The sequence below is a fragment of the Abramis brama genome, assembly GCF_963993115.1.
Source record: "Abramis brama genome assembly, chromosome: 3".
NCBI classification, from domain to species: Eukaryota; Metazoa; Chordata; class Actinopteri; order Cypriniformes; family Leuciscidae; genus Abramis; species Abramis brama.
Window position 1 is genome coordinate 24062845 of NC_139965.1, and position 25475 is coordinate 24088319.

The 25475-nt window shown below is 41.5% G+C and overlaps 1 protein-coding gene across 6 annotated transcripts; it reads right to left on the reverse strand.

Moving 5' to 3' along the window:
- Nucleotides 1–2449: 2449 nt before the first annotated feature.
- LOC311079729 (adhesion G-protein coupled receptor G5-like) lies at nucleotides 2450–25475 on the reverse strand. 6 transcript variants are annotated; one of them, XR_014605439.1, is made up of 15 exons: nucleotides 25232–25475; nucleotides 24959–25034; nucleotides 24354–24800; nucleotides 24180–24228; nucleotides 18347–18461; nucleotides 18126–18248; nucleotides 17930–18046; nucleotides 17506–17548; nucleotides 17328–17428; nucleotides 16919–17034; nucleotides 16544–16803; nucleotides 16332–16431; nucleotides 15976–16238; nucleotides 15129–15288; nucleotides 3925–4060 (listed from the first exon to the last, which is right to left on the reverse strand). XR_014605439.1 is itself a non-coding variant. In XM_084109385.1 (14 exons), the coding sequence occupies exons 1-14, from the start codon at nucleotides 25259–25261 to the stop codon at nucleotides 3933–3935; spliced, it is 1968 nt and encodes a 655-aa protein (XP_083965511.1). In that variant the 5' UTR covers nucleotides 25262–25475; the 3' UTR covers nucleotides 2450–3932. The 6 variants fall into 6 exon arrangements, 5 of the variants coding, with proteins under 5 accessions (XP_083965511.1, XP_083965513.1, XP_083965514.1 ...); XM_084109385.1 differs by lacking the exon at nucleotides 15129–15288 and having other exon boundaries at nucleotides 2450–4060; XM_084109386.1 differs by lacking the exon at nucleotides 15129–15288 and having other exon boundaries at nucleotides 2451–4060; nucleotides 25150–25475.

Sequence of the window (25475 nt, forward strand, 5' to 3'; positions counted from 1 at the left end):
AAGTCTCTTATTGCTGTGTTCAGAAACATTAGTAGGCAATAGGTCTGTTCTAAGTCATAGCTCTTACATTTTTATAAAACGTAACCCAGGATATGTTACAAAAAAATCTAAATCATAGTCTACCTGTGTTTTTATACAGTACTGAAAGCTCTAAATTGGTCTCCACATCCTGAAAAGAACTAAGAATTTCCCTTTCGCTATTTAATATTCATGGTTAAGCTATAGACAATGTGTAACTTGTTCCCCAACAGGACATTAACTCCTTTCAGTGAGGTTTCAAATTGCTACGGAAGCGTTTATGTCTGAACATGTATGCAGGAAATCCAGTCTTTCTGTTAAGAATCTTACTATGGATCTCGTTTGCAAAAGTTGTCAGTTTTATTGGACTTTAAGGTCACAACAGCAACATACAACTGCTTTACGACGGCATGAGAAAACCCTGTCTAATGTATTCACAGTATTTTCACACCATGGCTCTGCCTCTGTGCACTGAAGCAGTGTAGCTGAAAAGCAATTCTACAGCTCATGCACACTCAGACATTTTTGGTACATCATGCCATTCTCTACAGTTGAACACTATTTTGGCCTAATCTAAGCATCACTAAACAGATGGCAGCTAGTGCAGATGGTATATAGTGTGATGGCAACCAACAAAGGCAGTGGTTTCGCTCTTTTGTTGCCTCTTGCAGCCGTCGTGAAGTAGCGCTGACTCCCACTGTGTAAATCCATGGTGATCTCACAGGCCATGGGGAACTCCAAATTCATGTTTATAAAGAGAGATTAAGGGTACCAGCATGAAAGAGTTCTGCGCTCATGGACAAACACAGACACAAAAATGAAAACAGATTCAAGCCCACACCATAAAATGCTTCTTAACCAGATAATAAAAATAACTTTGAGGTGTTTGGACAAGACAAGCAAATTCACTAGTCCTACACCTACCAGTTGTTCTGTTTGTGGACTCTGAAACGTTAAACATCTATGTTCCTGTTCTGTACAATGCTGTTTTGCTTATACAAACATGAACATGCTTTAATATTTTACTATCCTGTTCAGAATGTGTTGAGTATTGTGTGTGTATATATGGGTGTGAGCCATGCAGTTGTAATTTTTATTATACATAGCATATTCTTCTCTCTTTTATTATTTTAAAGTTCCATTCATCCATCCAGCCATCCATCCATATATAACACTGTATCCTCTGTATAGGGTCGTGGGCTATTTAAAGTTAAATATGTTAAAAAGTTAAATATTTTTATCAGTCACCTGTTTTTCTTTGTTCCATTTTCCCGCTCCCTGTTTGTAACTATGGTTTCTGATTAAGGAGTCATCACCTGCTCTTCATTTGAGTTCTATCACTTTCCTCCTTTTCATTCAGTTGGTGTCTGGTTTTGTTCGTGTATCTGTTACACTGCCTTCCTGCTATTGGATTACCTAAGTTTGTTTTATTAAAGAACCTTTTTTTTTTTGTGGAAACTTGTTTGAACTTTTTTCATCATCTTCATTGTGACAAACACATAATTATCTCATAAAAATATTTTCTGAGCTTTTTAAAATAAAATGTTTTTTTATATATAAAATATAGAATTATACACTATAAGGCAAGTGTTAATAAAACTAACTTCAAAATTTCAGGTTTAATTCAATATTACTTGCCATTTCTCTGTAATTATTTGAAATAGTTTCAAAGTAAATCCTACACCAGTTTTTTTGTCAGTTTATGAACATATCAGTATATTTTTCAAAACCATATTGACTCTCTGCCATTGATACACAACACCAGGGACAGGCGCTGAAGTTCCACTATAGCCTCATGCTGCATCTTGTTCTAAGGATTTTTCCTCTCCATTTCTACTTCTCTTTTTTAACCTATTCTAGCTGTCTGTTTCTTTCTGTTTCTTTTCTCAATCCCTCATCCTGCTGTGGTAAGTCAGAAGGTTTTTGTATGTCATTGCGGTGTCTGCTCAGCAACTGCATGATGTCTGCAACACTGGTCATCACTTGGTTAGCCTGTCAACTGACAGATGGGTTTACCAAAATCTACAGATGGATACACTCACCCCTGCATTATTAAAATGTATTCAAAGACAAAATCAGCTGCTCTCGCCTTGTGATTGCAACTGGGAATTGCCCATTCTACTGTCACCATGGTTATTTGATTGACTAGTGACATGCTGTTTAAATCTGGTCCCAAGGGGGTCTGTGGTCGTTTCTGGGACTGCCAGCTTTGTAAGTGGTGAATTACTGTGGTTTATTAATAGCTTAGTCTGAAAGGTCGCCAGGGTTGCCTTAATCTGATTTTATTACTGCAAGTCAACTGCATCAAAGAAATGAAATAGATAATATTTTATTGCATAGCCTACATAAGCAAATTTACATTGACAACATAGAATTGAAGTAGAGCCACACTTGGAATTCTTTTCTGAAACCCCTGAAGATAATGATTGGGTTAAATGTCCTACAGCTTTAAGGATTACATAACCACTATTAAATGTCTAATTCCCGCCCATGTAAACTGTGTGTACTGGACAGTTCAAATGCTTGACAGGAAGGAAGGAAACACCACTTAAAAGATAGCAGATAAATTAGTCAAAATGTGATTTTTATAAACCATAAATGAAAACATTTCAGTCCACCTCCCTTGAGCACACAGAGAAAGACATACAGTAATATCTTGATAGGCCAATGCAGGTCGGATTTTGCTACATGCGTCACTACTTACAGCCACTAGAGGTCACCATCACCACCCTGTTTCTACATGTAGCCTACTCAGCAATTTTAGTTTATTTATAAAAAAAAAAAAAAGAATGTTTATGTAATTGATTTAATCTGTGTTGCTAAATGAAACCATTAGGTAGTACCAAAACAGAGTTAGCAGTAGGCTAGATATTTCCATTGAGAAACCTGCTCACTGATATAACTAAAGTCTTCATTTCCTGTGTACATGATTGTAAACATATTTTTCCAAAATTATACTGCTGTTACTGTAAAATGACTGTTTTGGATCTTGAGTTTAGCTAGATAGCAGCCGTTCAAAGCGAGAGCATAATTGCAAATGTGATAGTGATTTTAGTTCCAAAAACAAGAGGTCAATATTGAATAACTTACATTTTAGAGACAGTTTTGCCAGTTTCTTTGTCAATATTTGCTCCACCAATAGAAATAGTTACATACGAGGCCAAACCTTCCTGAATTCATCCGTTTTTTATTGAATCGGTTAATGAATGATTAAATTACTCACTCATAATATACAAATAAAGACTTGTCACTTCCTACTGTTGTACTCAACATCAATCAACAGTCAACAATGTCAGTTTTTACAAGTTAGTTTCAATAATTGTCTTCTTTTTTTTTTGACTGGACATTTAAAAGAATAGCAGTTTAATGTTTTCACACAAAAAGCAATACAATTCCGAGCCAGTCGATATGTGCCACAAAGAGAAAGCTTAAGAAAGAAAGCAAAGAAAACACCCAATGGAATATTCAGGTTTTTGTTAATCATACTTACACAATCACAAAGCTCTTAAAATATAAAAATATAATTTCTATTAGAAAATATTTTGTAATTTTTTTTTTAAAGATCAGCAAATATTATTAAATATAAAAATATAATTTCTATTAAAAATAGTTTGAAAATATTTTTAAAAAGCTCAGGGAACATGTATACTGCAAATATTGTTCATATGTAACCTCAAATATACAAACTCAAAGATTACATACAGCAGATTTACACAAAAATATTGCTGAAACAAGACTTTCTTGAAAAAAATGAAGCTATTACGTTCACACAAATAATAAGATTTAAAAAAAAACACAGCATTATACGTGGGGCATTTATGTTTAATTCCCAAGACTGTGTTCTGGAGCACAATGTCATCTGAGAAACATTGAATATTATGACATATAGGATGAGCATTCAACGCAGTATAGGCCTACTCACTTATAAACACACCATCTCTGCACTGTGACATAACAGATCCTGTACTGCCCCCATCCAAACTCAATTCACATCTCTTTTTCATCCATTCAAGAGTATAGTATCGCAGCATGAGAAAACATCCTGTTTAGATACAGAAACATTTATTATTATATAGATTATAATCAATGATTGAGAATTATAACTCTAAAAGGCTTCTTAACTCATTTGCATGCATTATCAATGGACCTAATAAGTTCCACGCAAGCTTTCTGAAACAACCTTGTATAAAGAAAACTTACAGGAACACAACTTACTGTTCCTATTTGATTATATTATGTCACATTGACACAGTAACCTTGACAAGGCCAGTATTTGATCTTTCGGAAACACTTTAGAATACTGTTCCTTCATTAATGAATAACTAACCAGGAACAAATTTGAGTAACGCACTATTAACATTCTAGTAACTACCATTAACTAACAAGAAACTCTGATTAACAAATTAGTAAGTAATAGCGCTCAGTTAAATGTGGTAATTCACTATTAGCTAATCAGTCACTACTTTTTTTTCCATACCTCCCAGAGAACTACTATATATACAGTGAGGAAAATAAGTATTTGAACACCCTGCTATTTTGCAAGTTCTCCCACTTAGAAATCATGGAGGGGTCTGAAATTGTCATCGTAGGTGCATGTCCACTGTGAGAAACATAATCTAAAAAAAAAATCCAGAAATCACAATGTATGATTTTGTAACTATTTATTTGTATGATACAGCTGCAAATAAGTATTTGAACACCTGAGAAAATCAATGTTAATATTTGGTACAGTAGCCTTTGTTTGCAATTACAGAGGTCAAACGTTTCCTGTAGTTTTTCACCAGGTTTGCACACACTGCAGGAGGGATTTTGGCCCACTCCTCCACACAGATCTTCTCTAGATCAGTCAGGTTTCTGGGCTGTCGCTGAGAAACACGGAGTTTGAGCTCCCTCCAAAGATTCTCTATTGGGTTTAGGTCTGGAGACTGGCTAGGCCACGCCAGAACCTTGATATGCTTCTTACAGAGCCACTCCTTGGTTATCCTGGCTGTGTGCTTCGGGTCATTGTCATGTTGGAAGACCCAGCCTCGACCCATCTTCAATGCTCTAACTGAGGGAAGGAGGTTGTTCCCCAAAATCTCGCAATACATGGCCCCGGTCATCCTCTCCTTAATACAGTGCAGTCGCCCTGTCCCATGTGCAGAAAAACACCCCCAAAGCATGATGCTACCACCCCCATGCTTCACAGTAGGGATGGTGTTCTTGGGATGGTACTCATCATTCTTCTTCCTCCAAACACGTTTAGTGGAATTATGACCAAAAAGTTCTATTTTGGTCTCATCTGACCACATGACTTTCTCCCATGACTCCTCTGGATCATCCAAATGGTCATTGGCAAACTTAAGACGGGCCTTGACATGTGCTGGTTTAAGCAGGGGAACCTTCCGTGCCATGCATGATTTCAAACCATGACGTCTTAGTGTATTACCAACAGTAACCTTGGAAACGGTGGTCCCAGCTCTTTTCAGGTCATTGACCAGCTCCTCCCGTGTAGTTCTGGGCTGATTTCTCACCTTTTTTAGGATCATTGAGACCCCACGAGGTGAGATCTTGCTTGGCAATTTCCCCGTAGCCCTTTCCAGCCTTGTGGAGGTGTACAATTTTGTCTCTAGTGTCTTTGGACAGCTCTTTGGTCTTGGCCATGTTAGTAGTTGGATTCTTACTGATTGTATGGGGTGGACAGGTGTCTTTATGCAGCTAACGACCTCAAACAGGTGCATCTAATTTAGGATAATAAATGGAGTGGAGGTAGACATTTTAAAGGCAGACTAACAGGTTTTTGAGGGTCAGAATTCTAGCTGATAGACAGGTGTTCAAATACTTATTTGCAGCTGTATCATACAAATAAATAGTTAAAAAATCATATATTGTGATTTCTGGATTTTTTTTTTTAGATTATGTCTCTCACAGTGGACATGCACCTACGATGACAATTTCAGACCCCTCCATGATTTCCAAGTGGGAGAACTTGCAAAATAGCAGGGTGTTCAAATACTTATTTTCCTCACTGTATGGAGCTTAAAATACGACAATATGATTTGAATTTGAATTGTGTAAATTTGAATTATTTACAAGTGAAATCTAACAAAATTGAATTTTAGGTGGTAGTTTAAATAGTTCTGAATTTGATTTTTTTAAACGAATATAGAACATTTGAAATTTAACAAATTGAAATGTTTTTATGGCTGAATTTTATAGACGTATTTTCAAACAGCTAGTTTTTTTGTTCTGAATTCGTATACTGCAAATATTCAGTTTAAAAAAATACAGATTCAAGTTTTCAAGATGAAGAAATTCGGAACTTCAAATTCAGTTTTCTAAAATTCAATCTCAAAAATTCAAGTTCAAAAATTCAGATCTTACAGAAAGTAGGTCACAGGTCATCCACAGGGAAGAGTAAAGGATCTCAGATAAGTCGAACAGAGCATTTTGGCTGCACTGCAGTAGTTTTCTGCCACAAACGCGGTGGTGGTTCAAGAGAATCCGTATATCTTTCGTTCAGTCGTTTTTTAATTTAATATTAAGAGTAGAAAAATGAGAAACAGCTTGAGTATTAGATTTCTAATATTCTAGTAATAATAGTCCGCTGCTGCAGTTGCACGAAGCTTACAAAACGCGTGTATTGCAACTATAGGCTACATTTAATTTTCTCATCAAACAACTAGACTAACGAATGGCTCGGTACAACAGAAGAGCCTAGAAAGGGCTTTTTCTCTGTGTAGACCAGCAGTTGGTCTGAATTTGCTATAACCTATAGCCTATTTCCTGGACTGTATAGGCTAAGTCACGTTTTATCATGAAACACGCTGTGATTTATTCCAAAGTGACTCAGGCATATATAATGCATTTAACGTTAAATAATCTAAATGTTGACTTTCAAAAGTAGGCGCGCCAAGAAGGCTATTCTCTGTATTTTGGTTCATTTTTGGTGTGCACTAGAAAGATCTAAAGAGACCGAGACGCGCTAAAGCAGCGCATCATGTTGTTTTATTTATTTTTCAATGGCATTATATTTTGTAGTCATTTTGAATGTACACAAATAAAAATATACATTTTTACTGTTTCGAATGATGTCATATTATCTGTATGACTATAAATAACAGAGTATTAAGTTATTTCCCAGCAGTGGAACAAATCCAAGTGATGGCGCTCGCGCATCGCGCTCTCACACAACATAGTAGGCTATCAGTTCTGGCATTGCTTCATATCGCAGACTGTTCATTATCAAAATAAAACACAGACAACCAAACATATAAAAAGCTATTCTGCCTAATTTAATTGGTCTGCTGTACAATATAAAGGGCAAGCTGTGCCGCACACAGTCCTACTTGTTATTATTTATTCCAAACATTTCCCTTGCTGTGAAGACGCTGATTTAGCCTATACGTGTATTTTGGGACTCGACTGAAGTATGACGCCTTTTTATTTCTATTATAATATAATATATTAAAATACATAATCTTCTGAGTTTTATGATGTAGGCCTAGGCCTTGTTTGTTTTATTAAAATGTATTATAATTTACATCTGAAAAGGATGCGCTTTGTGCATTCTCTGACATTATATTTATTTATTTAATTAATATTGAGTATCAATTGATGTTAAACAAAACGGTGTGTTATTTTCTCTGGCAACTAAACTTCCAAAAAAAAAAACAAAAACAAAAAAAAACACTTCCAAAGCAAAGCCATTGTGCGTTCTCTCCGCGCTACGCAGCTTTTCCACACAGATTTTGAGAACTGGCCAGCTAAAAAAAAATAGGCCAAAGAAGTAGACTAATGGCTAGTGTCCGGAAATGCGAGGTACGTTCATATTTATAAATAAACATAACTGATTTTGTCTACACCTAAATACATTTCCTAATAATAACAGTGATTAAGCCCAAATGTGGGTGGGGGTAATGAACACAATATGTTTTGTTTTTTTTGTTTTTTTTGCCCAAATGGTCTCCACTCTATGCATTTTGTAATAATACAGCAACATTTTTTAACTGACCGTATTTGCCAGAAAATAAGTCGCATGCACATGAGTGCAAGTCACAACGGATCATGTTGAGAGAGAAACAAGTCATAAAAAAAAAACCATTTTAATATTAGCCTATTCAGCAATAGTGTAAAAGACCTGTAAATAAAATACAACATTTACATGATAAACACTATTAACATGTAGGCTATGTGTTGCCTATTTTACTTTCCCTTACTGTATACAACAACAACATTTAGCCTATTTTAAACGCCAAGCCTAAACAAATTTATTTAAATCGAAACGGTCGCGCATCTCTCATTCAGTCAAAAGTTTTCATATTTGCAATGTAACATGTGGATGCTAACTATTAATATAAAGAAGGCTTCATACTTCAGTCGAGTCCCAAAATACACGTAGGGTAGACTGTGTACAGTTGAGACACTTTTTGAGTTTTGATTTTTCACACAAAAATACATACGGAAAAGAATTGAATTTTCACATGAAATGCCACATGACATTACATTAGCATGTAGACTAATATATTATCAATCAATAATACCCATAAGTAGTTTACATTTTCCACAATTAGCGAATAAAAATAAGGTGCTTTTTGTGTCAACTCTGTCTCAACTGTATGTACGGGACAGTTGAGACAGTACTATGGTACAGTTGAGACACCCATTTTTAAGGGAAATGTAACTAAATGTTCATCTACAACTTTTGCGGCCCTCTCTAAATGGTATCCTGGCATTCCCCTATTCGTTGTCCTAGCTCTCGTGCGGGGCATCCTGCACAAGTATAAGATAAACATAAACAAAAAGTCCACATGCACTACGTAAACAGCATAGCTAACACACACACACTCACACACACATTAAATTAATTCTTTAAAAATTAAATGTTCTTTAAATTAACTATGTGACCACACATCTTAAAAGGGTGTATCAACTGTACCCGTTTTACCACCTTCTATTTGACAACTTGCTAGGTTATCTTTCTAACATGCATGTTAGAAAAATATATTCATTAATAACATACAGTTAAATATAATAAATATGAAATTGTATTTTTAATTGCGTCCTATGCTGGCCAATTATGACGTTTAACCTGTTATCATAACACTGAACAAATAAACAGCGTGTTTTGTAATATAACGCTATTGGGGTCCTCTCCTTGAACTGCCACCTTAACGTGGTGGAGGGGTTTGAGTACCCGAATGACCCTAGGAGCTATGTTGTCTGGGGCTATATGCCCCTGGTAGGGTCTCCCAAGGCAAACAGGTCCTAGGCGACGGGTCAGACTAAGAGTGGTTCAAAATACCTTTTATGAGACAAATTAAATCAAGGACCGTGACGTCGCCCGGTATGGCGCAGCCGGGGCCCCACCCTGGAGCCAGGCCTGGGGTTGGGGCTCGTATGCAAGCGCCTGGTGGCCGGGCCTCCCCCCACGGGGTCCGGCCGGGCTCAGCCCGAAGGAGCGACGTGGGGCCGCCTTCCCGTGGGCTCACCACCTGCAGGAGGGACCGTAAGGGGCCGGTGCTGAGAGGATCGGGCGGCAGTCGAAGGACGGGGCTTCGACAACCCGATCCCTGGACACGGAAACTAGCTCTAGGGACGTGGAATGTCACCTCGCTGGCGGGGAAGGAGCCTGAGATTGTGTGTGAGGTAGAGAGGTTCTGACTAGAGATAGTCGGGATCACCTCTACGCACGGCTTGGGCTCTGGAACCACACCCCTTGAGAGAGGATGGACTCTTCACCACTATGGAGTTGCCCATGGTGAGAGGCGGCGGGCTGGTGTGGGTTTGCTTATAGCCCCCCAGCTCAGCCGCCATGTGTTGGAGTTCACCCCGGTGAACGAGAGGGTCGTTTCCCTGCGCCTACGGGTCGGGGATAGGTCTCTCACTGTCGTGTGTGCCTACGGGCCAAACGGCAGTGCAGAGTACCCGGCCTTCTTGGAGTCTCTGGGAGGGGTGCTGGAAAGTGCTCCGACTGGGGACTCCGTCGTTCTACTGGGGGACTTCAACGCCCACGTGGGCAACGACAGTGACACCTGGAGGGGCGTGATTGGGAGGAACGGCCCCCCTGATCTGAACCCGAGTGGTGTTCAGTTACTGGACTTATGTGCTAGTTACAGTTTGTCCATAACGAACACCATGTTCAAGCATAAGGGTGTCCATCAGTGCACGTGGCACCAGGACACCCTAGGCCGTAGGTCGATGATCGACTTTGTGGTCGTTTCATCTGACCTGCGGTCGTATGTCTTGGACACTCGGGTGAAGAGAGGGGTGGAGCTGTCAACTGATCACCACCTGGTGGTGAGTTGGATCCGATGGCGGGGGAGGAGGCTGGACAGACTCGGCAGACCCAAGCGTACTGTGAGGGTCTGCTGGGAACGTTTGGCCGAGTCTCCGGTCAGAGAGATCTTCAACTCCCACCTCCGGCGGAGCTTCGTCCAGATCCCGAGGGAGGCTGGAGATATTGAGTCCGAGTGGACCATGATCTCCACCTCCATTGTCGAAGCGGCCGCTCGGAGCTGTGGCCGTAAGGTCTCCGGTGCCTGTCGAGGCGGCAATCCCCGAACCCGGTGGTGGACACCGGAAGTAAGGGATGCCGTCAAGCTGAAGAAGGAGTCCTATCGGGCCTGGTTGGCTTGTGGGACTCCTGAGGCAGCTGACGGGTACCGGCAGGCCAAGCGAACTGCAGCCCGGGTGGTTGTGGAGGCAAAAACTCGGGCCTGGGAGGAGTTCGGTGAGGCCATGGAGAAGGACTATCGGCTGGCCTCGAAGAGATTCTGGCAAACCGTCCGGCGCCTCAGAAGGGGGAAGCAGTGCCCTACCAATGCTGTCTACAGTAGAGGTGGGGAGCTGTTGACCTCAACTGGGGATGTCGTCGGACGGTGGAAGGAATACTTCGAGGATCTCCTCAATCCCGCCGTCACGTCTTCCATTGAGGAAGCAGAGGCTGAGGGCTCAGAGGTGGACTCATCCATCACCCAAGCTGAAGTCACCGAGGTAGTCAAGAAACTCCTCGGTGGCAAGGCACCGGGGGTGGATGAGATCCGCCCTGAGTACCTCAAGTCTCTGGATGTTGTGGGGCTGTCTTGGCTGACACGCCTCTGCAGCATCACGTGGCGGTCGGGGACAGTGCCTCTGGGATGGCAGACCGGGGTGGTGGTCCCTCTTTTTAAGAAGGGGGACCGGAGGGTGTGTTCCAACTACAGGGGGATCACACTTCTCAGCCTCCCTGGGAAAGTCTATGCCAGGGTACTGGAGAGGAGAATACGGCCGATAGTAGAACCTCGGATTCAGGAGGAACAGTGTGGTTTTCGTCCAGGCCGTGGAACACTGGACCAGCTCTATACTCTCTACAGGGTGCTGGAGGGTTCATGGGAGTTTGCCCAACCAGTCCACATGTGCTTTGTGGATTTGGAGAAGGCATTCGACTGTGTCCCTCGCGGCGGCCTGTGGAGGGTGCTCCGGGAGTATGGGGTCCGGGGTCCTTTGCTAAGGGCTGTCCGGTCCCTGTACGACCGAAGCAAGAGCTTGGTTCGCATTGCCGGCAGTAAGTCAGACTTGTTCCCGGTGCATGTTGGACTCCGGCAGGGCTGCCCTTTGTCGCCGGTTCTGTTCATAATTTTTATGGACAGAATTTCTAGGCGCAGCCAGGGGCCGGAGGGTGTCGGGTTTGGTGACAACACGATTTTGTCTCTGCTCTTTGCGGATGATGTTGTCGTGTTGGCTTCATCAAGCCAGGACCTTCAGCATGCACTGGGACGGTTTGCAGCCGAGTGTGAAGCGGCTGGGATGAGAATCAGCACCTCCAAATCCGAGGCCATGGTCCTCAGTCGGAAAAGGGTGGCTTGCCCACTTCAGGTTGGTGGAGAGTTCCTGCCTCAAGTGGAGGAGTTTAAGTATCTTGGGGTTTTGTTCACGAGTGAGGGAAGGATGGAACGGGAGATTGACAGACGGATCGGTGCAGCTTCGGCAGTAATGCGGTCGATGTACCGGTCTGTCGTGGTGAAGAAAGAGCTGAGCCGCAAGGCGAAGCTCTCGATTTACCGGTCAATCTACGTTCCTACTCTCACCTATGGTCATGAGCTTTGGGTCATGACCGAAAGGACAAGATCCCGGATACAGGCGGCTGAAATGAGCTTTCTCCGCAGGGTGGCTGGGCGATCCCTTAGAGATAGGGTGAGAAGCTCGGTCACTCGGGAGGAGCTCAGAGTAGAGCCGCTGCTCCTCCACATCGAGAGGGGTCAGCTGAGGTGGCTCGGGCATCTGTTCCGGATGCCTCCTGGACGCCTTCCCGGGAAGGTGTTCCGGGCGCGTCCCAATGGGAGGAGACCCCGGGGAAGACCTAGGACACGCTGGAGAGACTATGTCTCCCGGCTGGCCTGGGAACGCCTCGGTGTTCCCCCAGAAGAGCTGGAGGAAGTGTCTAGGGAGAGGGGAGTCTGGGCATCTCTGCTTAGACTGCTGCCCCCGCGACCCGGCCCCAGATAAGCGGACGAAGATGACATGACTCTATTGGGGTGCGGTTGAGACACTTATGTCTCAACTATCCCCCGCTGGCCACTTCGCACATTTCTCTAGATTTTGCATTGAGCTTGCATGACTCAATACCATGAAATATGCCAATTTTTAGGGCACAGAATAACGTTTGTAATGGTACCAGTTACGTTTAACAGTCACATAAGGATAATAAGTTATTCATAGTTGAGTGCGCAAAAAACGATGCAAGCCTTCCCTTAGAAAAAAAACTTTTGCAGATATCTTCTGATCGGAGACGCGTCCAGTCTTCAGATTTTGCAGGATAAAAGAGGACACTAATACGCATGTGCACAGCAAAAATCACAACTTGTGCATGCTGCGCGAGCAAGTTATTTAAGGTGTCTCAACTGTACCTATGTCTCAACTGTACACAGTCTACCCTATAGGCTAAATCAGCGTCTTCACAGCAAGGGAAATGTTTGGAATAACAAGTAGGACTGTGTGCGGCACAGCTTGCCCTTTATATTGTACAACAGACCAATTAAATTAGGCAGAATAACTTTTTATATGTTTGGTTGACTGTGTTTCATTTTGATAATGAACAGTCTGCGATATGAAGCAACGCCAGAACTGATAGCCTACTATGTTGTGTGAGAGCGCGATGCGCGAGCGCCATCACTTGGATTTGTTCCACTGCTGGGAAATAACTTAATACTCTGTTATTTATAGTCATACAGATAATATGACATCATTCGAAACAGTAAAATGTATATTTTTATTTGTGTATTCAAAATGACTACAAAATATCATGTCATTGAAAAATAAATAAAACAACATGATGCGCTGCTTTAGCGCGTCTCGGTCTCTAGATCTTTCTAGCGCACACCAAAAATGAATCAAAATACAGAGAATAGCCTTCTTGGCGCGCCTACTTTTGAAAGTCAACATTTAGATTATTTAACGTTAAATGCATTATATATGCCTGAGTCACTTTGGAATAAATCACAGCGTGTTTCATGATAAAACGTGACTTAGCCTATACAGTCCAGGAAATAGGCTATAGGTTATAGCAAATTCAGACCAACTGCTGGTCTACACAGAGAAAAAGCCCTTTCTAGGCTCTTCTGTTGTACCGAGCCATTCGTTAGTCTAGTTGTTTGATGAGAAAATTAAATGTAGCCTATAGTTGCAATACACACGTTTTGTAAGCTTCGTGCAACTGCAGCAGCGGACTATTATTACTAGAATATTAGAAATCTAATACTCAAGCTGTTTTCTCATTTTTCTACTCTTAATATTAAATAAAAAAACGACTGAACGAAAGATACACGGATTCTCTTGAACCACCACCGCGTTTGCGGCATAAAACTACTGCAGTGCAGCCAAAATGCTCTGTTCGACTTATCTGAGATCCTTTACTCTTCCCTGTGGATGACCTGTGACCTACTTTCTGTAAGATCTGAATTTTTGAACTTGAATTTTTGAGATTTAATTTTAGAAAACTGAATTTGAAGTTCCGAATTTCTTCATCTTGAAAACTTGAATCTGTATTTTTTTAAACTGAATATCTGCAGTATACGAATTCAGAACAAAAAAACTAGCTGTTTGAAAATACGTCTATAAAATTCAGCCATAAAAACATTTCAATTTGTTAAATTTCAAATGTTCAATATTCGTTTAAAAAAAATCAAATTCAGAACTATTTAAACTACCACCTAAAATTCAATTTTGTTAGATTTCACTTGTAAATAATTCAAATTTACACAATTCAAATTCAAATCATATTGTCATATTTTAAGCTCCATATATATACAGGTTCATAATGAATATGAATAATAATTTATAATAAAATGTAAAGGTAACTCACCAGTAATGAATCAAGTGCTACTACATCCTTCTAAAGGAATTACTAATTATTTGGATCAGTATTCTAAAGTGAAAAACATGATGACTACCTAATATTTACTGAAGTCATTGTTAGCTTTTGAGATTTTTGTAAGATTTTGAATAGTCATTACTAGTGTGTTCCCATGATCTTCACTTTAGAATACTGATCCAAATAATGAGTAGTTCCTTAGAAAGATGTAGTAACACTTGAGTCATTACTATCCAAAACCTTACAAAAACCTCAAAAGCTTACAGTGACTATACAGTTAATATTAGGTTATTAAGCTTTTTACTTTAGAATACTGGTTCAAATTATTAGTAGATCCAGAAGGATGTAGTAACACTTGATTAATTACTAATTAGTTACCATAACCTTATATTATACATTATGCATTATTAATATTAATTATGAACTTGTATATAGTAGTTATTGTAGTCAAGTCACATTTATTTATATAGCGCTTTTTACAATACAGATTGTTTTACAGAGATAACAGGAAAATGCAGCAAAGTTTGTTTCCAGAAGAAAATAGCGTCAGTCCAGCTTAAGTAAGTTCAGTGATGTTTCATTTTGTTGTAAAAAAGTGATTAACTTAGTTCATTTATATATATAGCCGCTCTGGAGAAAACTGTGATGTCAACGTCCAGCTCAGTTCAGCTCTCATATAGGCCTAATGGTGTTGTAAGTGCAGAAAACGTGTGTCTTTTATTTTGTATTTTGCGCGTACATTTCCAGGTGTTTGGTCACATGGGTATTAGTGGGTATTTACCTGGTAGCGCTCCCTGTCTTGTGGAACACTGTGTAGAGAGGGGGTGAGTGGCAAGGAGTGCTCACTTTCAGTTGACCGTTTGCACGTCTGTATGGTTATTTGTTTACATGGATTTGTGTCAGTACGTACTTTAATGGTTCGAGCGTGGACAATCTGTTACCTGTAAGAATAAACCATTGGATGTTACGGATGGAAACGCGTCACGAATCTTTCCTGCTGCTTAGCCTCTCAGCGGCTATAGGTTGCCGCTTCAGGTGTCAATGCAGGCAGATCAGTATTATTGTTGAATATTAAATTAAATGTTAAATTGAATGTCCTTCCAACTAAGCAAGCCAAAAGCCAATGGCAGCAAAGGTGAAAAAAAGCGACAGTGAGGTATATGAAAATAGTTACTGATTAGGGTTACACTTTAAGTTGTCATTGTTACAGTGTAATTATACATTTAAGTACTGTGTAATATTAAGTAACTACATGTACTTACTATAGGGTTAGGGTAGGATTAGGATTTGGTTGAGGGCTATTTGCATGTAATTATGCATAATTTACTGTTATTACTATGGTAAGTACATGTAACATATGTAAATAGCCTATGTAACACTGTAAAATAAAGTGTTACCCTGATTAGCTAACAGTGAACTACCACATTCGACTGAGCGCTATTACTTAGTACTAATTCGTTAATCTTGAGTTTCTTGTTAGTTAATAGTTACTACAATGTTAATAGTGCATTACTCAAATTTGTTCCTGTGTAGTTATTCATTAATGAAGGAACAGTATTCTAAAGTGTTACCGATCTTTCTTATATGTTTTAATGAAGTATTAATGCATTAATGAAAAAAAAACTCACCTTGACAGGAACTGATAATGCAGAAAAGGGAAAGAGTGGCCTCTGTGAGAAGGACAAAGTTGAAGAGGCCCCATGTTGTGCCAAACAGACAAGTGAGACCCCAGATACTGAGAAAAGCCATGCGGTTCTTCCTCCACTCAGGTCGGTTCCGTATCTTTGTAGCCAAAAGCATGACTGCACCAGAGCTCACCACAACTGCCAATAAGCCAATATTAATGATGAAATGGGCCAATCTGCTCCTGTCAGAATCCAACATCCAGCATCTAAGTAAAAAAAAAAAAATATAATAATATATTTAAAAAAATTTGTTTGTTTTTCGCATACTGCATGGTTACAGCTTAAGTAGGTCTGCTTACATAAAATATAGACTGGTGGCATCTTCACTTGTCATAATATTCCTAAATCCATAAATAATACCTATAGAGAGCAATCTACAAACTAGTATAGCTGGAATACCTAAAGGGGGAAAAAAAAGTATAGAATTATTTACCTTCATTAAAAATTAGGAAATTTAGCAATTTTTGAAAGGGCTCTTAGGACATGATAATTGATAAATTAACTATCTCACCAAAGCCTGCCAAGTAAAAGACCCATGGAGGAAGACTTGAGGTGAATACACAGCACACTAACAAGACCGTGTGAAACATTTCCACAGTCATCCAGCAGAGTGTGCTGAGTAGCGAGTAGTGCAAAAGAGTTCCTGTTATCTTACAAACGGTTTCATTTCCAGTATTTGCTAGTGTACTGGTAAGGCTGAAGCACAGGCACAAAAAAAATGTTGCCACCACCAGTCCACGATGCACCAGTAAAGAATGATCTTTCTTTCCTCTGGAGACCAGGGAAACCAATGGAGACAAAACAAGAAATAGAAATAATCAATTGGGCAGATTCACAATAGCCATGCAAGGCTAAGCATTCCATGTACCAATGAAGTCCTAGTTACCTGCGTTTAGACAGCCAATAGAGGAGAACCACACAGCTAACTAAAGACAGGGCACAGCCCACAGCGGTAATGAACATTGGAGCCTCTAGATGTCGTGTAGCTTTCTGTTCCACTTGCTAAAGAAATGGAGAAACAGACAAAGCATACAATCCTTTTCTATGGTGTAATCCATTAAGCAAGCTGTCCCACTGACATCCAAACTTGATAGTATACACATAATCAAGAAAGAGGGAAAGATCATTTATGAAGTAAATAAGTTGGCTACTAGTGATTTAGTTCACATATTCTGGTTCTCAATGAGAAATATTAACAGCAGTCAGAGTCAAAACACCCATACTAGTCAAAAGAAATTTTGAATTATATGTTTATGTTATTAATATTTTTCTTTTCTCATGAAATTGCTGCTCACCATTACAGTGACGTAAGCAAAGTGATTACAACGACACTCTGTCTCTGTTACGCTTATGATAACTGTCTCACAACCCTCTGATCTCCAGTTTACTTCACTGTCTAAAAAGAAAGAATACGAGTTTGAGAAGAACGATCAGTATTTGATACCAGTTGAGTTTGAAGATCTATACACGCACCTTTTCTTGTGTCCCATGAAACACATTGTTTAGAGTAGTTAGACTGTGGAATGCAATAGAAACATCAATATATTTTTAAGAGTCAAGAGGACTTATTTAAAATTTGCACAATTTACTTTTGGGAAACTGGGCATTAAAATGCTTGTGAAGAGGTTCAGATTTACAGTAACATTACAGGACCATACAAAATTTAGTAAACATAACCGTATACACAAATATAAACACAAAGTTGAGGGCACTGGGATATTAAAGTGACATGCTATTTCATATGCAGAACAATAAATACAAATAAGTGGCAGTAACAAATACAATAAAGAGTAAAGAAAAGTAGAAAGAGTAGCAAGTAGTCAATAATATGTCACTTAAGGCACTTAAACAGACATGGTGACTCTAGAACAGATGATGTACAAAGAAACAGACGTACTGGGAGAGCAGAGTGATGGAACCGGATTTTGACAGGCTCTGGGAGGTTTTTGATGGTTTTGTTCTCTACAGAGAGTCCAACTATGCCACCCAGAAGAACTGAATCAGAAGGTCCCCTCTATACATCACAAATACTGTTGTATCATACTGTACATTGCTCCACATGATTTATTTCTGCTTGACAAATATTGTCATACCTGAAATAATTTCTGTTCCATGTAGTAAGTACACACCACTGTGGATTTAGTCTTTGTTGTTGATTTCAGACAAGAGGGAAGATAAACGGAGGGTCTCATGTTTGGGTCTACAGATCGAGGGGCCTGGAATGCAAAACATATTTATTCACATGAAAGAAAAAGACGTTTCTGTGAATCAAAGATTATTTGAACTCTGCTTAAAAAATGTGAATGTCATTTACTGGCAGAGTTAAATTGAGTCCTTTGAAGCCCTCTTCCATCTCAATAACTGTGCCCTGAGCACAAGGTAGATCCACACGACCTATTGTATTGGATTTCATCACTACTTCCTCTATCCTGCAAACACGCACAAACACACATTCAGACTTAATCAAACTATAACAGATCCTCAAATGTTACTTTCTGTAGGTATGACCATGCTAAGTTATTCTTACATACTCAGACATGAATGGAGCAAGAATTGCATGATTACACAAGTGCAAGTTTTGAAGATGTTATTAATGATTTAAAGATGCATTAATGCACTTGGTCCATGCATTACATAAAAGTGAACATATACACTCAAAAAAATAATCTGTTGAACGAACTTAATTAAATTAAAGAAAGGTTTTCCACGAAATTGAATTACATTTTTCCAACAAAATCGAATTAGTTTGAAATAATTTGTTGTAATCTTGTTGTATGAATTTAAATTAATTTAGTCATTCCTGCTAGATAAAGTTTTGTCAGGTTAACTACATTTAGTTTTTGTCCTGCCTTAAATCACCAACATTATTATTTTTAGTTAATTTGACTCTACGGTTACTTCTAATGATAGACACTACTTGTAACGGTCACCAGCTGGAGTGCCCTTGAGAGCCACCAGAGGGCACTCCACACCGGACTATCAGATTCACTCACAGACTACATTTCCCATCCTGCATCTACCTGGACTGATTACTTCATACACCTGCACTGCACTGATTACACACACCTGCACCTCATTCACACACACATAAAAGCCACTTCCACACTTCACTTCTCTGCGAAGTATTGCATTGCCCTGGTGTACCCAGCGTTTATTCCTGTGTTTGCTGTTCTCGTTTACTGACCTTGGACTGTGTATCTCGACTCCTGATTGTTCTCTGCCTGCCTTTACCTGGATTGCTATTTGGACTTTGCCTTTTGCTGCCTGCCCTGACTTCTGCCTGTGACCCCGATCTGCTCTGTGTTCTCTCTGTTGTTCTGTCTGCTGTTGTTTTACCCTGCCTGTCTGACCACTCTAAATAAAGCTGCAAATGGATCCCTCCTCGTCCGCTGCATCATTACAGAATACTTCGCCACTACAAGGATCCAGTGGCTTTCCCTGTGAATATCGGCCAGGTTTGGACAATGCACTAATGTTATTAACCCTTAAGCAGGGCTCTCGATCACTCGAGGATTATATCCAAGAGTATTTAGATCTCGCCTACTATTCTGATATGCCGGATTGTGTGCTCATAGATTTCTTTTGTGAGGGCATTAATCTGCCGCTCAGATCACGTTTAATCCGTGAGGGTCCCCGTTCATCTCTCAGTCAGTTTATGGACTATGCCTTGTTGACTGTTGGTTCAGCGTTCACCGTGGGAGGTGCAGAGGACCCAGCTCAAAGCCCTCGCTGCCGTTGGTCCCGTCAATCTCAGAGCGCGCTGATCCTGATCCAGAGCCAGAGCTTCACGTCAGTCCTGCCGAGCCAGAGCTTCACGTCAGTCCTGCCGAGCCAGAGCTTCACGTCAGTCCTGCCGAGCCAGAGCCAGAGCTTCACGTCAGTCCTGCCGAGCCAGAGCCAGAGCTTCACGTCAGTCCTGCCGAGCCAGAGCCAGAGCTTCACGTCAGTCCTGCCGAGCCAGAGCCAGAGCTTCACGTCAGTCCTGCCGAGCCAGAGCCAGAGCTTCACGTCAGTCCTGCCGAGCCAGAGCCAGAGCTTCACGTCAGTCCTGCCGAGCCAGAGCCAGAGCTTCACGTCAGTCCTGCCGAGCCAGAGCCAGAGCTTCACGTCAGTCCTGCCGAGCCAGAGCCAGAGCTTCACGTCAGTCCTGCCGAGCCAGAGCCAGAGCTTCACGTCAGTCCTGCCGAGCCAGAGCCAGAGCTTCACGTCAGTCCTGCCGAGCCAGAGCCAGAGCTTCACGTCAGTCCTGCCGAGCCAGAGCCAGAGCTTCACGTCAGTCCTGCCGAGCCAGAGCCAGAGCTTCACGTCAGTCCTGCCGAGCCAGAGCCAGAGCTTCACGTCAGTCCTGCCGAGCCAGAGCCAGAGCTTCACGTCAGTCCTGCCGAGCCAGAGCCAGAGCTTCACGTCAGTCCTGCCGAGCCAGAGCCAGAGCTTCACGTCAGTCCTGCCGAGCCAGAGCCAGAGCTTCACGTCAGTCCTGCCGAGCCAGAGCCAGAGCTTCACGTCAGTCCTGCCGAGCCAGAGCCAGAGCTTCACGTCAGTCCTGCCGAGCCAGAGCCAGAGCTTCACGTCAGTCCTGCCGAGCCAGAGCCAGAGCTTCACGTCAGTCCTGCCGAGCCAGAGCCAGAGCTTCACGTCAGTCCTGCCGAGCCAGAGCCAGAGCTTCACGTCAGTCCTGCCGAGCCAGAGCCAGAGCTTCACGTCAGTCCTGCCGAGCCAAAGCTTCACGTCACGTCCGTCCGTCCAGAGTCTCGTCCCGCCGAGACTGAATCTGATCCTGATACTGATCCTGAATCTGTTCCTCTTCCTCTTTCTACGCCTGTGTCTTCGGACAAGATGGCCGACTCCACGCCTGTGTCTTCGGACAAGATGGCCGACTCCACGCCTGTGTCTTCGGACAAGATGGCCGGCTCCACGCCTGTGTCTTCGGACAAGATGGCCGGCTCCACGCCTGTGTCTTCGGACAAGATGGCCGGCTCCACGCCTGTGTCTTCGGACAAGATGGCCGGCTCCACGTCTGTGTCTTCGGACAAGATGGCCGGCTCCAAGCCTGTGTCTTCGGACAAGATGGCCGACTCCAAGCCTGTGTCTTCGGACAAGATGGCCAAAACCACGCCTGTGTCTCCGGACAAGATGGCCACCGCCGAGCCAGTGTCTCAGGACAAGATGGTCTCCGCCGAGCCAGTGTCTTCGGACAAGACGGCCGCCGCTGAGCCGGTGTCTGTTCCTGAGCCGGTGTCTGTTCCTGTCTCTGTGTCTGTTCCTGTTCCTGAGCCAGTGTCTGTTCCTGTGCCATGGTCACCTCCCTGGCCGCCTGAAGGGTCGTCTCCTCCCTGGCCGCCTGAAGGGTCGTCTCCTCCCTGGCCTCCCGAAGGGTCGTCGCCTCCCAAGTGGTCGTCTCCTTCCTGGTCGCCTGCACAGCCTGCTCCGCCCTGGTCGCCTGCACAGCCTGCTCCGCCTGCTCTGCCCTGGCCTTCCGTATTACCGCAGTCTCAAGGTCCTCTTCCGCTCCACGGACCTGGCCCTCCATCCCGCCCCCAGATCCGCCTCCGGGCCACCTCCCACCTGGACAGTTTTGGAGCGTCTGGAAGCCGCTCTTTGGGGAGGGGCTATGTAACGGTCACCAGCTGGAGTGCCCTTGAGAGCCACCAGAGGGCACTCCACACCGGACTATCAGATTCACTCACAGACTACATTTCCCATCCTGCATCTACCTGGACTGATTACTTCATACACCTGCACTGCACTGATTACACACACCTGCACCTCATTCACACACATAAAAGCCACTTCCACACTCCACTTCTCTGCGAAGTATTGCATTGCCCTGGCGTACAATTTCCGAGCGTTTATTCCTGTGTTTGCTGTTCTCGTTTACTGACCTTGGACTGTGTATCTCGACTCCTGATTGTTCTCTGCCTGCCTTTACCCGGATTGCTATTTGGACTTTGCCTTTTGCTGCCTGCCCTGACTTCTGCCTGTGACCCCGATCTGCTCTGTGTTCTCTCCGTTGTTCTGTCTGCTGTTGTTTTACCCTGCCTGTCTGACCACTCTAAATAAAGCTGCAAATGGATCCCTCCTCGTCCGCTGCATCATTACACTACTAGTGTTCAATTGAATTAAAACCATTTTTTACATAGTAATATAGTATTACTTGTGCAGGTCTGCGAGTGAGGTTTACACATAGTGTATACTGAGTGCCCACAGCCTGAACACGGGTTTTAATGCACTTATAGTGTAATACTGAGCCCACAGCCTAAACACAGTCGCCACTCTTCTGCATAATGGTAACCACAAAATTCAAAAACATTACAGAAAGTCCTCTAAGTTTCTAACATAACTGAACATTAAACACTAACATTAACTAACAACATCTTTCCATTTACTGAAAAACACATAAAATAACACTTTTTCCCTAAATTGACCCTCTTAAAGGTATTGTAGGTAGGATTTTTATAAAAAATTTATTTTCCAAATTTGTTTAAACTTTATTTATATATCAAAACATAATTAAAATGTAAGTACTCTGAAAAAGAAAGTATAAAAATCGAGTGTCTGTACACCTCTCACGACTGTTTTAAAGACAGCTCATTATTTCCATTCACTCCACCCCCTCCCTTCTGGGCTCCTTCCAAAGCCACGCCCCCAAAACACATGAACGCCGACGCCGACCGCTGAGCTGAAGACGCATTATTTACCTGAGACGAGCAGAGAGGAAGGAGCGCAGTGCATGTAGTGACATCATGTCAGAATCACATGTAATAAAAAAAATCTAACTTTATCATTATGAAGATAAACGAGCTAGTTATCTATAAGGCAAAGCTAAAAACAGGTTGCATGATACACGTTTTTCCATTACCATCATTTACACTGTGATGAAGATGAATTTCGTGTAAGATTCATAACATATATGGTGTTCTGCATGTAAGAGTTTCCATGATGAAAGCATTGTTGACTCTGATGAGGACTACACTCCAGAGACAAGTACCGCATCGTCAGCTCGAGGACAGGTCCGGGGTCGAGGGCGAAGCAGAGGAGGTCGTGCAAGAGGCCATGCAACTAGGGTCCGAGGATATTGACACGCGTTTTATTCAAAGACTTTTTGTTCATTACCTTTTCTAGTACTGTCTTCCTTTTTTGCCTTGTTTGCCTTCGCTAACTGCATATGCCGGTAATGTGAATTTTTGATTGCTCTTTCTCTACCATTGTTTTGCTATTCCTAGGTTCCGTGCCTCTTGAATTCCTCAAATCAAACGGGTGCGCGCGCATATGGGCAGATCCTGTGTGGCAAAAGGGTGGTTGCCATGGTTGCGAGAGAGTGACAGTCGCCTAAGCCAATCCTTTGTTTCGTCCCGAATGGAAATAATGAGCTGTGTTTAATACAGATTAAACGGTCTAGAGTCACTCGATTTTTATACTCTTTTTATCAGAGTACTTACATTTTAATTATGCATTGATATATATAAAAAGTTTAAACAAATTTGGAAAAAAGTTTTTTTTATAACAATCCTACCTACACTACCTTTAATGTAGTCCCTTGCAAAGCATGCTGGGAACTACAGATCCACTGCCCAGTTAGATGTCAACAACAATGATTCATGTAGTTTTCACACAAATGAATTAGGTTGATTGAACACAATTAAATTAAGTTGTGATAATATTAAACAATCGTGTTACTTTTGCTTATTTTAATTAATTATTTTAACAAGAGGCCAAAATTCATTTTTTGAGTGACATCCGGTTAAGACGAACGAAAAATATTCATGTTGACTCAATTTAAAAAAAATTGGTAAATGAAATTGAACAAAGACCTAAAATCATTTTTTTGAGTGTAACTTATAAAGCCACTGCAGCGTGTGTGTTTAGCTTCCTGTTTGTAGCTCAACTTGTTTTTCACTCAGACTTAAGCTCATCATGATTGCACTCTTACAAGGAAGGAAGAGGTGATATCTGCATGATTGAACACATCAGCTCATATCAGTCTAAAGTAATAGTGAAACTGCCAAACTAAAATATGAAGTTTTAACTCGGAGCTCAAGCCGAGCCTCGGGTTTGAGCCTCCTCCGAGGACAGCAAGCCAAATTATTTTCCTATTAAGCTTTAAGGTTGAATAGGCAGGCAAACTAGTGAAATGATAATTGGCTTACATGTTTGCTCCTCTGGGCTTCTGACTTGCCTTATCACAGAACTTCTCTTCTATAAGTGGGAAAACAGATGAAATATACTGAAACCAAAGTAATTACATACCAAGAAATGCTAAACTCACTCAGTGGAATTTTTTACTTCGACAAAAATGAACATATTACATTAAAGGTTCTTACTGCAGTTGATTGAATCCCCTATAAATGTATATATTTCCATTACATCGTTACTGAAGATATCACCATGGATGCTGCCATTCACAATACCATACAGACTGGCCTTTTTCTGGTAGTCTTGTGAGAGGTCAGTGCAGCAGGATCCTTGAAGGCCTTTTCGTTCACACAGAATGTGGTTCTTTCCATTCACCTCAACTATCAGCAGGTCCAGCAGCGGATCCCAGAACACACAGAAATTACTTTGATTTTGAAGAGGGTTTGAATCTAGGTGAATGGATGAAGATCGTGTGCACTTCGCGGTGATATTGCCCCGAACAGAGAGTGTGTTCTCATTTGCTGAAATCTCAATTTTCTCACAGCCTGTTCTCAAATCATACTTCAGATTTCGGGATGCGTTGCCATGGCTCCATATTCCACACATCTTAAAGTCTCTGTCATTCTCAAATGTTGCTAAATGGACAAGAGCATTAAATGATTTGGTGAAAACAAACAAACAAACAAACAAACACATACAAACAAACAAATACAAAAGTTTGTTGATTTCTACATATTTCTTCCTGCTACTATCCTTGAATTCTTATTGAATTCTTTAATAATCACTTTCTTACCCAGACCAAAACTGAACAAAAGACAGGTAATCATCCACATCCTGACGGTGTTTGGATTCTGCTTCATACATTGTGCCTCAAAAGTAACAGAGAGAATTCAGTTAAGAAGAGATTAAACATGCTCAATGACATGCCCTAAGTCAAGCAATGGCTTCAATATAAATTCAAAAATCCCATAGACGTGTGTATACCTTTTTGATAAAATTCCATTATTATAACTAATTAATTTCATGAGCATTAGTATCCTTTCTGCATAACATGAAGTCAACTCACATCGCCTGTGGGGTGTGACTTGATGAACATCTCCTGATTTGTTTCTTGGTGTCTCGTCTCACTCTTCTTTCATTTGTTAAATCCCAAGGTGAGTTAATGACAAAGATCAGAGACCAGAACGGCTGCATACAAACAAACGTGTTATTGGTAAAATAAATCCGAAAATTAATAAATGAATTACGGATTCTTCACCCCTGTATATAGAAGACCTATAACACTTTCCTCTTAGTCGATCGTGAGAAAC

What these genes read in the sequence shown, in the direction of transcription:
- LOC311079729 (XM_084109385.1), bottom strand. Translation starts at nt 25,261, where the DNA reads ATGTTCATCAAGTCACACCCCACAGGCGAT. An exon ending in TCCATCACTCTGCTCTCCCA is followed by an intron (nt 17,549 to 17,929) that starts GTACGTCTGTTT and finishes TGCATTCCACAG; the next exon opens with TCTAACTACTCTAAACAATG. An exon ending in TATTGGCTGTCTAAACGCAG is followed by an intron (nt 16,804 to 16,918) that starts GTAACTAGGACT and finishes CCTGGTCTCCAG; the next exon opens with AGGAAAGAAAGATCATTCTT.